General features: G+C 37.7%; 2 protein-coding genes across 3 annotated transcripts in view; one reads left to right on the top strand and one right to left on the bottom strand.

Annotated features, from left to right (window-relative positions):
• The window catches only part of VILL (villin like), a 74,949-nt gene extending 74,001 nt beyond the window's left edge, over positions 1-948 (top strand). Inside the window, exon 20 of the mRNA XM_058183290.1 lies at positions 578-948. Within this exon, the coding sequence (XP_058039273.1) occupies positions 578-691 (114 nt within the window). The 3' untranslated portion in view covers positions 692-948. The remainder of the gene's footprint in view (positions 1-577) is intronic.
• A 3,428-nt stretch (positions 949-4,376) lies between these two features.
• PLCD1 (phospholipase C delta 1) overlaps positions 4,377-16,031 on the bottom strand; it is a 99,610-nt gene continuing 87,955 nt past the window's right edge. For both annotated transcript variants that reach the window (XM_058183287.1, XM_058183286.1), the window contains exons 13-15: positions 14,648-14,780; positions 12,155-12,304; positions 4,377-8,958 (exon numbers count right to left, since the gene is read on the bottom strand). In XM_058183287.1, the coding sequence (XP_058039270.1) occupies positions 8,867-8,958; positions 12,155-12,304; positions 14,648-14,780 (375 nt within the window). In that variant the 3' untranslated portion in view covers positions 4,377-8,866. The remainder of the gene's footprint in view (positions 8,959-12,154; positions 12,305-14,647; positions 14,781-16,031) is intronic.

Raw genomic sequence — 16,031 nt, forward strand, 5'->3', positions numbered from 1 at the left:
CTCCTCTCCTCCTCCTCCTCCTCCTCCTCCTCCTCCTCCTTCTTCTTCCCCTCCTTCTCCTTTTTCTTCCTTGAGGTTAAAAACAATCCACTTGCCTTTTGAAAAAGCACCTATGACTTTGATAACTGAGAATCTCTGAGAATCTCCAAAGATATAATAGAATAAAAAATTGTCTTCGGAGAATCTTGTGAAGGTAAAGGTGCCCTTCGCACATATGTGCTAGCCGTTCCCGACTCTAGGGGGCAGTGCTCATCTTCGTTTCAAAGCCGAAGAGCCAGTGCTGTCTGAAGACGTCTCCGTAGTCATGTGGCTGGCATGACTCAACGCCAAAGGTGCACGGAACGCTGTTACCTTCCCACCAAAGGTGGTCCCTATTTTTCTACTTGCATTTTTTATGTGCTTTCGAAACTGCTAGGTTGGCAGAAGCTGGGACAAGTAACGGGAGCTCACCCATTACACGGCAGCACTAGGGATTCGAACCAATGAATGCTGACTTTTTGATCAACATTAATCCATTAAATTATTCAATTGAATAATCCATTAAAGGGGGTCTTTTTTTTTTTGTTCCCTTTTGCAGTACTTCCTATCTGATGCAGAATTTTTTGATATCTTTGGGAAGACAAAGGATGCATTCTACCAGATGCCTACATGGAAACAGCAAAATGAGAAGAAACAATTCGGATTGTTTTGAACAGAGAGACGGGTAGTTGGTGACACCTGAAAACAGGGTTGTCTACAAGGGGGGGGGTCACAAAGGTTAAGATGGGGCCACAAATTTATCTTAGAACTGTCAATGCAGGTAAAAAAATATTGATGGGACTTTGATCGCTCGTGGCTATTCAATCTTGACTGTTTCGACTTCCTAACTCAGAAAGAAGATGGATCTTGGAGGAAAGTTTCCCAAATTTCAAATGGACAATTTTAAAAATAAACTCTTCCCGAAATCTGTACGGTCAACAATAATCTTAATGAAAATGATTTCCTAATTATTCTCAACTGGAAAAACTTCCCCTTCCTCACTACAAAATTGTTCCATTATTTGCACAAGAAATATGTGAAGGTTTCTTTCAATTGTTGTTGTTTATTTTAAAATTTAAAAATATTATTTTATTTTTAGGCGTTCTATGTAAATGGAAGCAAAACGAGGCTGCCATTTGGGAGACAACTGGCATAGAGAGATAGTTGTGTGTGAAAATATTTGACTTACTACTTGTCCGAAACTGGGGTGGAATTGAAGGGAGAAGTGAAATGCACTGAGTAAAAGTCAAGACATATTTTTAGATGCCAAACAGAAATGCAGGAAGGACTCAAACACCTATAGTTAGGTGATAATAGATACCCTTGGTCAGATTTTCAAATACAGGTAATCCTTGAGTTACAACCACAATTGAGTCCAAATTTTGTGTTGTTAAATGAAACATTTGTTAAATGACTTTTGCCCCATTTTACGACCTTTCTTGCCACGGGTTGTTAAGAGAATCACTGCAGTTATTAAGTTAGCAACACGGGTTGTTAAGTGAATCTGGCTCCCCCATTGACTTTGCCTGTCCGAAGGTCGCAAAAGGGAATCACATGACCCCGGGGGACACTGCGACCATCATAAATAAGAACCAGTTGCCAAGCATCTCAGTTTTGGTCAAGTGACCATGGGGATGCTGTAACGGTCGTAAGTGTGAAAAACGGTCGTAAGACACTTTTTCAGTGCTGTTGTAACTTTGAGCAGTTACTAAATAAACTGTTATAAGTCATGGATTACCTGTAAAAGAAGTAGCACAGCCTCCGTTTTGAATGCACAGAACAAAACATATGAGAATTTTCGCCGCAAGAACACTCAGAAAGATCCATAAATAGTAAACAATCAGAAATATTATGGAAGAATCTGGGTGGCTGTTGTAGAAGCAGATGCTAGCGCTTCTACAATTTCCATGTTTCTCAACCTTAGCAAATTTAAAACGTGTGGACTTCAATTCTCAGAATTCTGGGAGTTGAAGTCCACACATGTTAAAGTTTCCAAAATTAAGAAACCCTGGTCTAGGTGCTGTCAAGTAATCACCATATTGATTCACAATGCCAGAAATTGAGAGATAGGAAGGGAATATGTAGCAAAGGAAACCAATGACCTAATTCTAGGAGTAAACATTTAGGCCTAGTTTACTAATAATAAGAAAAGAAGTTGTCTCTTGGTATTATTTTATTTTATTTATTTATTTATTATTTATTTAATTTTGTCAAAACAATATACACAAGCATAACACAAAAAGATTATATAATATATAAACATATATATGAGGAGAAACAAGGAAATATAAGCATATATATATATATATATATATATATATATATATATATATATATATATATATATATATATATATATATTATATCCCAATTGCATCATTTGGTTGTGAAGTCTTCGTAGAGTCATATTCAAGGGTTGTGATGGACCAAGACTCTGGATAAACCTCCTGGGATTCAGGTAATAGAGGGACTCGAAGCACCTGAATTCACAGGTATGACCTTGGTTTGACCATCTCACAGCTTTGTCAACTCTCAGAATTTTGAGCTACCAGCGGGATGTCATGAACTTTCCACGATTCATCCAGTAGCCCATTGTTTATTTTTGTTTATTGAATTTATTTGTCACCCATCTTGTAACAAAACAATTGCTGGGGAAGGGATGCTAGATTAGATGCCTCCATTCTACTGGCAACTTGTCAACCTCTAAGTGTGTCAAACTGTAGGTCCCAGGAGTCTCATTGATGGGAAATTCTGAGATTCTTACTTCCAACCCATCTTGAGGGCATCAATCCGTGGGTGGACACAGGAGATGGTGGTAGCGGGCTAACAATGACCCATGTGTCATGACATCATCATACAAATGACTAGGCCAAATACAATTGTGAAATCCCAATTTTTTTTACTACCTGGTTCTGTGGGCGTAGCTTGGTAGGTGTGGCGTGGCTTGGTGGGCATGGCTCGGTGGCATGGCAGGGGAAGGATACTGCAAAATCCCTATTTCCATCCCACTCCTGGGGGAAGGATATTGCAAAATCTCCATTCCCACCCCACTCCGGGATTAGCTAGAGGTGGTATCTGCTCGTTCTCCGAAGTACTCAAAATTTCTGCTACCGGTTCTCCAGAACCTGCTGGATTTCACTCTTGGCCCAATGTTCTTTGTACAAATACAAGTAGTCCTTGACTTACGACCACAACTGGGCCCAAAATTTCCACGACTAAGAAGGCAGTTGTGTACTGGTGAGTTTTGCCCCATTTCAATGACTTTTCTTGCTATAGTTATAAGTGAATCGCTGCAGCTGTTAAGTTAGTAACACAGTTAAGAGTGAATCCCATTGACTTTGCTCCTCAGGTTGCAAAAGGGGATCACATGACCTTGGGACACTGCAACCATCATAAATAGTGGCCAAGCGTCTGAATTTTAATCACATGACCATGGGGATGAAGCAATGGTCCTAAGTGGGAAAAGAGCTTATTTTCAGTGTCGTAACTTTGAAGAGTCACTGAACAGAATAAGAGAGTTGGAAAGGACTTTAAAGGTCTTCTAATCCAACCCCCTGCTCAGGCAGGAGCCCCTACACCATTCCAGTCAAAGTGTTGTCCAATCTCTTCTTAAAAACCTCCAGTGTTGGAGCACTCACAACTTCTGGATTGATTGTTCTCCCTGCCAGGATATTTCTCCTTAAATTCTAGGTTGACTGTTATAAGCCTTTTGTGTGCAAATCTAATGTACCACCAATGGGTTAAAAACAAAAAAAGTTGCCAAGCGTCTGAATTTTGATCGCGTCACCATGGGGATGCCGCAATGGTTGTGGAAAAACAATCACAAGTCACTTTTTTCAGTGCTGTTGTAACTTTGAACGGTCACTAAATGAACTGCTGTTAAGTCAATGTCAACCTGTATTCGAAATTAGAATTAGCTCAAACCTGCCTTCTATGAAAGCAGGTGAGAATTACAAACCTTGATTAATTGGATAATAAATGGTTTTTTTAAAAAAAATCTAATAAAAGCAGAGGTTCATAAGAAAAACAAAATACTTTGTACGGGTACAAGCAAGCTCAGAAGAGTTTGAAAGTTAAGATAGAGCTACAAAGACATAAAAAATAAGGCAGGAATTCAGATGCAGCTACCTTGACTTTTTTTTTTAAACACTTCCTGGAATACCTATTTGCAAGGACATCGGCTCAAAACTCGAGGATATGAAATCCTATATTTATTTTTTATTTATTTTTATTTTCATTTACATCCCGCCCTTCTCCGAAGATTCAGGGCGGCTTACACTATGTCAAGCAATAGTCTTCATCCATTTGTATATTATATACAAAGTCAACTTATATGGATTTTTCTAGAATTATTCCACTTTTCAACAGTTCAAAGGAAAAACTTTATTAAAGATTTCGTTACATCACAGTAATCAAATCGCTGTTAAGAACTGCCAACAACTCATTCAAGTTCATTCAAATATTCACCTGGTGGATTTGGAAGAATTTCTTTTTAAGTCATTTAGATTTGCTAATCAAAGTTGAGTTTCTGCTTAGATCCATTGCATTTGGGATAAAATAGCCTCCTCAGAAAATCCTTGCCTATATCTGCAGCAAGTACAAAACATTTACAGAGGCAAACAATATGACAATTTATTTTCCTTCAAAAATAATTTCGTGATTGCAATCAAGGTTTAAACTAAATTACAGCTCACTACCAATAAAATGCTATCAACCGAATATCCACTAGCTGGATTTTGTCATACTTGAAGTAAACTATTAATTTCACTTCTACTCTAGTGTAATTAAGCCTGCATTCAATCCAAGACCATTGTGTTTACCGCAGATCCCAAACCACAAAACTGACAGAAGTCAAATACACAGTGTGAGGACACAGCTAATGATTTTTTTCTCCCAAAAATGGTATTTTTTGCAGTTATAAGAATAAAATAAAAATCAAGCTTTACGTGTATTACTACCTTGCTGATGCAGCAAATGACAGAACGTGCAATATTGGCCTTATAAGAAGCATTCTGAGGTTCTGATTGGTCAAGTTACTAGTCCTTATTGTTGCTAACTTAAACTCAAGGGGGGAAATGGGTAAGCGATGCCAATGAAATCTCAAAAGAGTGTCTGAGAGAATTTGTGCTAGTCACAGGGTTAGAAAGCCTTTATATTGTGCATTTCTTGACTTATAAAACAGATCAGAATTAGAAATTGCAGGGTTTCTGCAAAGTGGAGTAAAAAAAACAACAACAAGATGGTAGCCACTATTGTAGGCATAAAACAACATGGCCACCCTCTTGATTTTTTTTAACCACACACTGAAAATACCTCTGTGCCTATTTTTTAACTATAGGAAGGGCAGATCATCAAATCCATTTTGAGACATCAAATTAAAACTCTGGAAATATCCCAGTTTAGTCCTGGTTACTTTGTGGCGAGTCTTATTTCAACATGGTCAGGATACAACCACAGTAGGAAATGTGCCATTCTACTATCCTTTAGGGCAGGGGTCTCCAAACTTGGCAGCTTTGAGACTTGTGGACTTCAACTCCCAGAACTGGCTGGAGAATTCTGGAAGTTGAAGTCCACAAGTCTTAAAGCTGCCAAGTTTGAAGACCTCTGCTTTAGGGATTCCTGTAGAAAACCTTCATGGCTATGCATACTTTGTTAAAAAAAATAGGATGGATGGAAAATTCCAACAATTAGTGTTTCAACTTGGGCAGCTTGAAGATGTGTGGACTTCAATGCCCAGAATTCCTCAGCCAGCATGGAGAATTCTGGGAGTTGAAATCCACACATCTTCATGTGCCCAAGGTTGAAAAACAAGTACATAGATTGTAATGCCAGATTGTCCTCAATTTATGAACACAATTGGAACCAGAATTTTGATTGTTAAGCAAGGCAGTCACAGTAATTTTATGACCTTTTTGGCTGGGGAATTCTGGGAGTTGCAGTCCACTTATCTTAAAGTGGCCAAGATTTCAAAACAGCGGTTTAGAGAATATGTAGGAATCATATGTCCAATGTTCTATAAATCTTTTTCAAAGTTTTCCAATTTACCATTTTTAAAATCAGATTTTAAAAAAAATGCTCACAATTTGGTATTTCTGTTGAATGTGTTAATATTTGCAATTTCCACTGAAGAAGAATCTGGTAATATTTTAGATAAATCCATTGGGAATATGTGCGCAAAGGAAAGAAGTAAGATTGGAGAAAAATAACATTGTTCTTCAAAATTGAAGTTGATTACCATGGATCTCAAAAGATTTTCTGGGCAAATATGCTTTTTCAAAAGGCATAATTTTTCATCAGAAAACTGATGAAGCTTCTTATGAGAATGGGAATCTAATCTAATCTAATGAGAAGGGAAACCTCTTCAAGCAAAAATAAAGAAAGTCCAGTTGCCTTTTGAAAAAACACCTTTGGGACAACCATGACCTGGATGACTATGGAGAATCTCCATAGACTTTCTGGGTCATTCCCATAAATATCCCATCAGCTGCTGGACTAGATCAACCAGTGAATGCAACTCAGAAAATGGCCAGGATATATAAAATGTTTTATAGATGGCATTTAGATCCTAAGAAACTATTGTGTATGTATCCAGATATGCAAGCAAAATGTTGGAGATGTAATTGTGATGACGCTACATATTTTCATATTTGGTGGACTTGTACGGATATTAAGGCCTGTTGGATAAAAATTTGGTGGATTTTACAAAATGTTCTGAAAAAGAAGATAAAGTTCCTGCTGCAATTTTTTCTGCTGGGAATTATTACGGACTGTACATTAATTGAGACTAAATTGATTTTAAATCTAATAACAGCAGCAAGATTACTGGTAGGACAGTATTGGAAGAAAAAAGAACTACCCACAATAGAAGAATGGATATTGAAAGTTGCCAATTTGGCTGAGATGGCGAAAATCTCAGCCTTTTTGAAAGACAATATGCAAGAAAGATACTTAAAGGAATGGAAAAAATGGATTGACTATATTCAAAGAAGATATCAGACTAAGAGTTATCAGACTGCCTTTGAATGATTAGGATGTATTATTTCTGATTGTTTTGGGGCAAGTTACGAACTGATGAGAATTGTAGGAGTGTAATTGAGTTGGGAGGGAAATTTTTTTAGCATATACTTGTTTTATTTTTAACTATACTTTGTGTTTGTTCCAGGAGGGTAAAACTTTTTCAATAAAAAAAAAGAAAAGAAAATGGCCAGGATTAAAGGATGAATGACAAAAATTAAGATTAAAAGGCATCTAAAGTGGGTTTAAAAGTGGGTTTTCTAGGTTCTTCATATCCATTCCCCCATCCAAGATATCACAATTAGCATTACTGAAAATTGGCTGGTCATGTCCTGTTCACCAAAATATTTCTAGCTAAGGGAAGACCTTTTTGGTCATTGAACCCCGTTAACTTCCTTCTTGATCAAGAGTTTTCTCATGATTGATCACCTTCTCTTAAGAGTCAGACACGACTGGACAGGGGAAGCCTTCACCTTTAGCTTAACGCTCTTGCAGAAAATTACATCTGTGCTGAACTGGCAAATCAAGAGTCTCCCAAAAGGAAAATAATGAAGTATAATTAAATAATCTTAAAATGGGGTTTAGCAACACTGAGGATTAGCAGTGCAGATTAGAAGAAGCAAAGGCACTTTGATCATCTCACAGATCGATCCTAGGATCACACCAGTGATGAATTGCTCCTGGTTCAGACCAGTTCGCAAGAACCGGTAGGAAAACTGGCGGGAGGCTCCGCCCACTGACCCAGACGTCATCAGGAAGCTTCTGTGCGCGGCCCTGTTGCGAACCGGTAGTAAAGGTAAGTAGAACCCACACCTGGATCACACCTGTGTATCAAATCTGAGTTAGGTTCCTTTTCCTGTTTTCCCAATTTGAGTCTTTGAGGAAGCCGGCAAATATTTTAAGTTCGCATTAAAACGATGTATAGGTAATCCTCGACTTACCACTACACCAGGGGTTGTCTTGCTAAGGAAGGCTATTGTTACGTGAGTCGTCCCTAATTTTATAATCTTTTTTTTTTTGACATGGTTGTAAAGCAAATCACTGATGGTTGTTAAGTGTATCAGATGTTAAGTGAATCCAGCTTCCCCCATTGACTCTGCTTGACAGAAGCCAGCTGAGAAAGTCCCAAATTGCGATCACGTAATCCTGAAAAGCTGCAACTGTCACAAATACATGCCAGTTGCCAAGCTCCCAAATTTTAATTTTGATCATGTGATGGTTAGGGAATGTTCCGATGGTCATAAGTAAGAGGAGTGGACATTAATCGTTTTTTTCAGTGCAGTTGTAACTTTGATCGCTAAACAAATATTGCTAAATCAAGGACTAGCGGTACACATTTTTGTTTTTCTTCATATTTTCCATAGTTTCTTCCTTCTGACACCCGCTTTTTAGAAAGCAATTGTCCTTCATTTAACACAGGGGTTTGCATGTTTTTCCCACACACTTTTGCACTGTCATACTAGAACACATAAAATTTGGGGAAGTGCAAACATAATTCAGACTGCATTAAAATAAACCTTAAAAAAACATATTGACTCTTTATTACTACTACACCTACAACACGAGTAAGAGCTCCTGAGAGTTATGGGCTGCTTCTTTCGCCCTAGAAAAGCAACTAGGATTAAAAGTTAAAGCATAACTTATTTTCTAGCCGTTTTCCAATGTAAATATTCAACTGGAATTAAGGCGGGAATGGCCCACCACAATGCCTCCGAAGAGTCGAGTTTTTCTTCGCCAGGCTGTGGGGACCAAAAGTCTGTCTGGAAATGTAAAAGAAGAGAGAGAGAGAGAGAGAGAGATTGCTTGCGCGTTCCCTGAAGTTTGTTTCTTCTTTTTAACATTTGTCCCAAATGTTGATATGCACAAAGAGTGTGGCAGATGGGTACTGATCTCCGTTCTTTGTCAAAAGGTGAATATGGCGGTAGCCTCGAGAAGGGGAGAAAAAGAAAAAAAAAGAAGTATTAATTTTTGTTTTCTTTGGCATTTTTTACTCGCTGGTAAACTCAGTATATCAGCTCACTTTTTTCGATAGATCGCTAGGTATCAAGGTTATCCAAATTGGGAAGCTGTCTTCATTGCCACATTTGTCCCCATCATCATTTATTGGCCACTGAGTTCAGATGGCTTACAAAACTAGAATCCTCCCATTAAAAAAAAGCTAAAAATCAGATGGACAGCCTAAATTAAAAGGATCTAATCAATTGCAACATCAGCAATAGATCGTGCAAGATTGCTGTGTTTGAAAATTGCTTTGCAGAAAGGGCTGCTACCAGGAGCAATTTAGAAGCAAAGAATGAAAAACAGAAGATTTGACTCCTTCCGTAGTAATAATTCAGCAAGGAAGATCTGAAAACTACCATCACTATAACAACAACAACAACAATAACAACAACAACAGAGTTGGAAGAGACCTTGGAGGCCTTCTAGTCCAACCCCCTGCCCAGGCAGGAAACCCTACACCATCTCAGACAGACTGCTGAAATGACTATTTTGCTCATCTTAATAGGCTTAGTTGGTTGTTTTTCAAACTACGGCATTCCTTAGGATGTGTGAACATCAATTCTCAGAATTCCCAAGCCATTTTAAAGTGGCCAAGGTTTAGAAACACTGACTTATATCCTCAAAGTGAACTCAAAATAATTCAGAAAATAATTAATTACCCCCCCTCCAAAAAAAATTCCAGAGCTCGGACTGTTCCCCAGAATCATCAGAACGACTTTTTAACTTTTAAAAATCAATTTAAACTAATTGCAGGTAGTTTACATACCACAGGTACTTACAACCACAAATGGGAACAGATTTTCCATTGCTAAGGAAGCTGTGGGGCTGCTGCAACAGTTACAAGCATGAGGATTGGTTGTAAGTTGATTTTTAAAAAACTGTTGTTGCAATTCTATTTTTGGACAGTAGAGGGCGACATTCTCCCAAACAAGAACTTTTACTCTGGCCGGAACTCTTTCTCTACCTTAAAAACAGCTATGCTCCCAAGTTGCTTAATTACAATACCCATCCTTCCCATCCGGCTTTAGCTTGTGGGATTTTGCCCAGTGAGGTAAAATCTCGTTTAATGGGCAAAAAATGCTGGCCAAACTTGGGAACTGGAAGAACTAGAAACCATGAATTGGAGATGTGGGCAGAATAAATTACTGAAAAGTCTAAAATCCTTCACTTGATTTCCCATCTTATTGGTTCACTTGCCTCCAAATTCTTTTCTTTCAGCTTCTGAGAGGACCTCCATGGTAGCATCGCTCAAGTTCTGCAGTAAATTTTCAATTTAATGGAGTACAGATACTACACTCCATTAAATCAATAGTCCTCAATTTACAACCATTCGTTTAGTGACCGGTTGAAGTTGCAACTGGAACTTTCCAGTCACTGGAAAAAACTTCCCTCATGCTTATTTTGGTCGCAGCATCCCCAGGGTTGTCACATGATCAAAATTTGAGCACTTGGCACCTGGCTGTGGAATCTCACAATTTTGTGATCACCATATATGATCTTCCCAATCGGCTTCCAGCAAGCAAAGTCAAAGGAGGAAGTTGGATTTGCTAAAGAACTGTGTGATTTATTTAAGAACGGTTATGATTCGTTTTAACGACCATGGCAAAAAGATCATAAAATTGGGCGCGGCTCTCTTAACAATAGTCTTCCTTAGCAACAGAATTTCTGGTTACAATTGCGGTCATAAGTTGAGATTGCCTGTAATTGAAAGACAAATGTGACTCTTAGAGATAAGAGCCTATTGAGTACAGCTTTGCTGGCTGAGGAATTCTGGGAGTTGAAGTCCACTAGTCTTAAAGTTGCCAAGGTTGGAGACCCCTGCTATAAAGAGCCCAAAATTTATGTTGCTAAATGAAACATTTGTTAAGTTTTGCCCCATTTTACATTCTTTCTTGCCACGGCTGTTAAGTGAATCACTTTCATTATTAGGTTAGTAAGATAGTTGTTAAATGAATTTGGCTTCCCAATGGAATGACTTCCCAATGACTTTGCTCGTTACAAAAATGCATCATATGACGCCGGGACTCTGCAACCGTCATAAATATGAACCAGTTGCCAAACATCTGATCATGTAACCATGGCGATGATACAACGGTCATAAGTGTGAAAAATGGTCGTAAGTCACTTTTTCCAGTGCTGTTATAACTTCAAATGTCACTAAATAAACCGTTGTGAGGACTACCTGTAGTAAGTGGGTAAGATGCACATCAAAATATATGTAATGTAAAATATATGTAATGTAAAAACTGTTTAGAGTGTTGGATTTTGGTTATTACAATAACAACCTTGGTTTTAGCTTTCCTTAGCATTTGATAGTGGCTGAACTTACCCCGTTAAAAAAAAAAATCCTATAACCAAGAATGAGAGATTTTAATTAATGTTTTTAAATCATTATTATACAATAGTTTTAGGTAATGATTGTTTTGCTTTTATTGTTTTATTGGATTGTTCTTCCCTGCCCACTTTCATTTTTCATATGACACGCAACCATATAAATTTGATTAATAAATAACTTATTAATGTTTTTAATCATTATTATATAATGGTTTTAGGTAGTAATTGTTTTATTATTATTATAAATTTTGTTACATTTTAACAATTAAACAATTTACATTCAACTCTTGCGCATGACTGTGACCGAGATGATCTATATAATTTTACTAAATTCTATTATTAATTCTAATTTGAATTTCTAATTCTTACTAATTCTGTTATCTGTTATTTTTCCTTTTTTCCTATTTTCAACCCAATTATACCATTTCTCCTATATTACATAAAAATCTGAATCCATCCATCCTTTCAGTTCAAGGGTCATTTTGTCCATCTCGGCACAATTCAATATTTTTCTAATTATTAACTCTTCAGAGGCAATATTTGAGCTTCTCCAATTGTTTTATAACTGTAATTGTTTTATATTTGCTGTTTTGACAGATTGCCATATGCCATCCGTTTTCTGTGACATAGGATGCCCATATAAACTTCATCAAACATTAAATAAATTAATATTTTGAAACCTTTTGCTTGATACCAACTTGGCCTGGCAAACAATCCTCTCCCCTTTGAAACTGATAGTGGCGTTCTGGATGAAAAAGCTAAACGACAACAACAAAAAAATACTCACCTCGCTTCAGACTAGTGAAAGGAGCTGTGAATTGCCCGATAAAATCATTTTTTGTTGAGGCATCAAAATCTTCCACCATAAATCTGACCAGGGCAAGTTGCGGTACGTCAATTTCAAACTCAAAGGTTTCATTCCAGGCTGGGTTAAAACCTGGGCAAAAGCGAAGTAGTGCCAAGTATTTATTTATTATTATCCCACCTTTATAATTTTTATTTATATATTTATGTGATAGATAAGATGATAGATAGATAGATAGATAGATAGATAGATAGATAGATAGATAGATAGACAGACAGACAGATAGTTAATAGATAAATGACAAATAATGGAGAGACAGATAGAGAGAAAAGATAAATGAATAATAAATGAATAATAGATGATCAATAGAGGGATGATAGATAGATAGATAGATAGATAGATAGATAGATAGATAGATAGATAGATAGATAGACAGACAGACAGACAGACAGACAGATAGTTAATAGATAAATGACAAATAATGGAGAGAGACAGATAGAGAGAAAAGATAAATAAATAATAAATGAATGATAGATGATAGATGATCAATAGAGGGAAGATAGATAGATAGATAGATAGATAGATAGATAGATAGATAGATAGATAGATAGATAGATAGATAGATAGATAGATAGATAGACAGATAGTTAATAGATAAATGACAAATGATGGAGAGATACAGATAGAGAGAAAAGATAAATAAATAATAAATAAATTATAGATAATAGATGATCAATAGAGGGATGATGATAGATAGATAGATAGATAGATAGATAGATAGATAGATAGATAGATAGATAGATAGATAGATAGATAGATAATAGATAAATGATAGATGATGGAGAGATACGGATAGAGAGAAAAGAGAGATAAATAATAAATAAATGATAAATAATAGATGATCAATAGAGGGATGATAGATAGATAGATAGATAGATAGATAGATAGATAGATAGATAGATAGATAGATAGATAGATAATTTTACAAATAACCCAAGGTGGCAAACATATCCAACATATGTTTCTCCTATTTTCCCCACAACAACCCTGTGAGGTGGGTTAGGCTGAGAGAGAGAGAGAGAGAGAGAGAGAGAGAGAGAGAGAGAGAGAGAGAGAGAGAAGGATTGGCCCAAGCTTACCCAGCTGGTTTTTCATGCCTAAAATGGAACTAGAACTCTCTGTTGCCTGGTGATTGACCCAAAGTCACCCAGCTGGTTCCAATGCCTAAGGCGGGATTACAACTCATGGTCTCCTGGTGATTGGTCCAAAGTCATCCAGCTGGCTTTCCTGCCTAAGGTGGGACTAGAACTCTCTGTCTCCTGGTGATGGGGCCAAAGCTCCAGTTGGCTTCCATGTCTAAGGCAGGATTTGAATTCATGGTTTCCCACTTCTAGCCTGGTGCCTTAACTACTAGAACAAACTTGCTCTTCGAAGGAATGCTGCAACCGCTACTCTCTCCAGCCATCCTCTGTTCTTACACCCAGCTAGCACCCCATTCCCATGACCCACTTAATAAGAAAAATAGCATGTTGTGGGAACACTGGAGCACAAAGATAAACAGAAAACTAGGGTGCTGCATTTAGCAATGCATAAAATATGGAAATAAATTATTCCCAAGTTTTAACCTTAAATAGATGCATTAATATAAGTAGGCCTTGACTTATGACCAGTCGCTTAGCAAACATCCAAAGTTACAACGGACCTTGGAAATGGGACTTGCAACCCAGTTTTTAACTTCCGAACGTCCATCCCAACTCATCATCCTGTGACTCCATTTTGGGCATGTGGCATCTACAGCTTACATTTATGGTCATTTGCGGTGTCCTGTGATCACATGATCTTGATTTACATCACTATTTGCTAGGCAGCACATTTACTTCCAGTTTCTAAATAAAATAACACCCATGTGCTCAATGCCTGTGGTGTTCACTTCATGACCGCCTCATAAAATTGGGCCAGTTAAGTGATGAATTGCTTAATGACTGGCATGATTTCTGACAATAATTCTGGGCTCGGTTACAGTTGTAAGTTGAGACTATCTGTACTCCCTAAGTTATGATTTCTTGTTGAAGACATCCTTGGTCTCTCTTCTACCGTTGCTCCAAGGATACTTTTTCTTCTTTTTTCTTGAAGACTTTTCGCTTCTCATCCAAGAAGCTTCTTCAGTTCTGGACTTCCTGGTTTTTCTTTGAAGACATTTCGCTTCTCATCCAAGAAGCTTCTTCAGTGGTGACTGAATGGTGGAGGATGGGAAAATTTATATTTCTTTCAGTCATCTGGTCATTAGTACTCTTTCTGAGAGTCGTTGAAGCCACTTCCTTCCTCCACCATTCAGTCAGAACTGAAGAAGCTTCTTGGATGAGAAGTGAAACGTCTTCAAAGAGAAACAAAGAATGCCTAGTTGCCTTTTTAAAAAGCTCTTTTGGGACAACCATGACCTGGATGACTGAGCATCTCCACTGACATTCCTCTTACCATTATTATCAATTACTTTGGTCTGGTTCTTCCCGTTGTCTCGCTGAACACCATGGATCTCCACAATCACTCTTGGGTCCACAATTGAATTTTTGCTTTTGTTGACTTTTGGCAGTTGTTGGCCAGAGATGATCTGCAAGAAAAAAGAATTCAAAAGAGAAAAGCAAGATCTCAAATTTCTTTGCAGAGATCCTAAGCCAATCCTAACCTTCAAATACCCAGTTCTATTAAGTGTGTGCAGAAAAAAATTATCATTCTTCACTTCGACTTTGACATGGCTCATCTCGAGCGTGAAACAAGTTGCTTTGAAACTAGGAAAGTTTTTAAGTATAAAACGGTATGTTTTGCACTAAGAGCAGGCTTCCCTACAGAAGCTCTTCCCTACAGAAGTAAGTTCATTCATTTACTGAACCATGATCCAAATTCAGGCACCTGGCAATTAACCCATATTTATCGCGGTTGTAACATCCCGGAATCATGCAATTCCCTTCTGCGACCTTCTGACAAGCACAATCAATGGAGAAGTCAGGTTCACTTAACCATTTTGCCAAGAAAGGTCGTAAAATTGGGCAAAACTCATTTAACAAGTGTCTCACTTAGCAATGAAAGTTCTGGGCTCAACTGCAGTCATAAATCGAGGACTACACCTGTCGTTTTCATATTCTCAGTTAAAAGAAAGGTTTAATGCAGACGGAGAGATAATTGCAACTGGAAATCGCAGGACAAAATTTGAAACGGAATTATGTACAAATGGCAAATTATGTACAGGTTTTTCTCAACTTATGACCCTTCAGAGTTACGAACTGCTTGAAAAAAGGGCTTGGGTATGAAGCTCTGATGGTCATCGTCCCTGGTGGTCATATGGCCACACTTTGGGCACTCAACATCAAGGCCGTTTGCAATGTCCTGCAGTCATGTGATCATCTTTCATTAGAGTTTTGCTGAAAACTGACGATTCCTCCTAGTTTTCAGCCAAACCGTATCATGGGTTCATGTAATGACGGGAGCAACCTCTTAACGACCACATCGAAATGTCGTAAAATTGGGTTGGTCATGTCACCGGCCCTGTTTTACAACTATTTACGACTGTAATGAGCAGGCTTCATTACGGATTCCGTAACTCTAGGACTGAATTATTACCCATAATAGAAAAACTCTATAAACTTCTATTAAGATTTGAAACAGAAAAACAAGAGAAGGTTACAGACTTGGGGACTTCCAAAAATGTTGAAAAACATCCCTTTTCTCACTCACAAATGGCTTTTATTTTTTAACCCAGAACAGGCAGTCTTTCACATAAAAGGTAAAAGTAAAGGTTCCCCTCGCATATATGTGCTAGTCGTTCCTGACTCTAGGGGGCGGTGCTCATCTCCGTTTCAAAGCT

Source organism: Ahaetulla prasina, chromosome 4, assembly GCF_028640845.1.
Source record: "Ahaetulla prasina isolate Xishuangbanna chromosome 4, ASM2864084v1, whole genome shotgun sequence".
In the NCBI taxonomy this organism is placed as follows: Eukaryota; Metazoa; Chordata; class Lepidosauria; order Squamata; family Colubridae; genus Ahaetulla; species Ahaetulla prasina.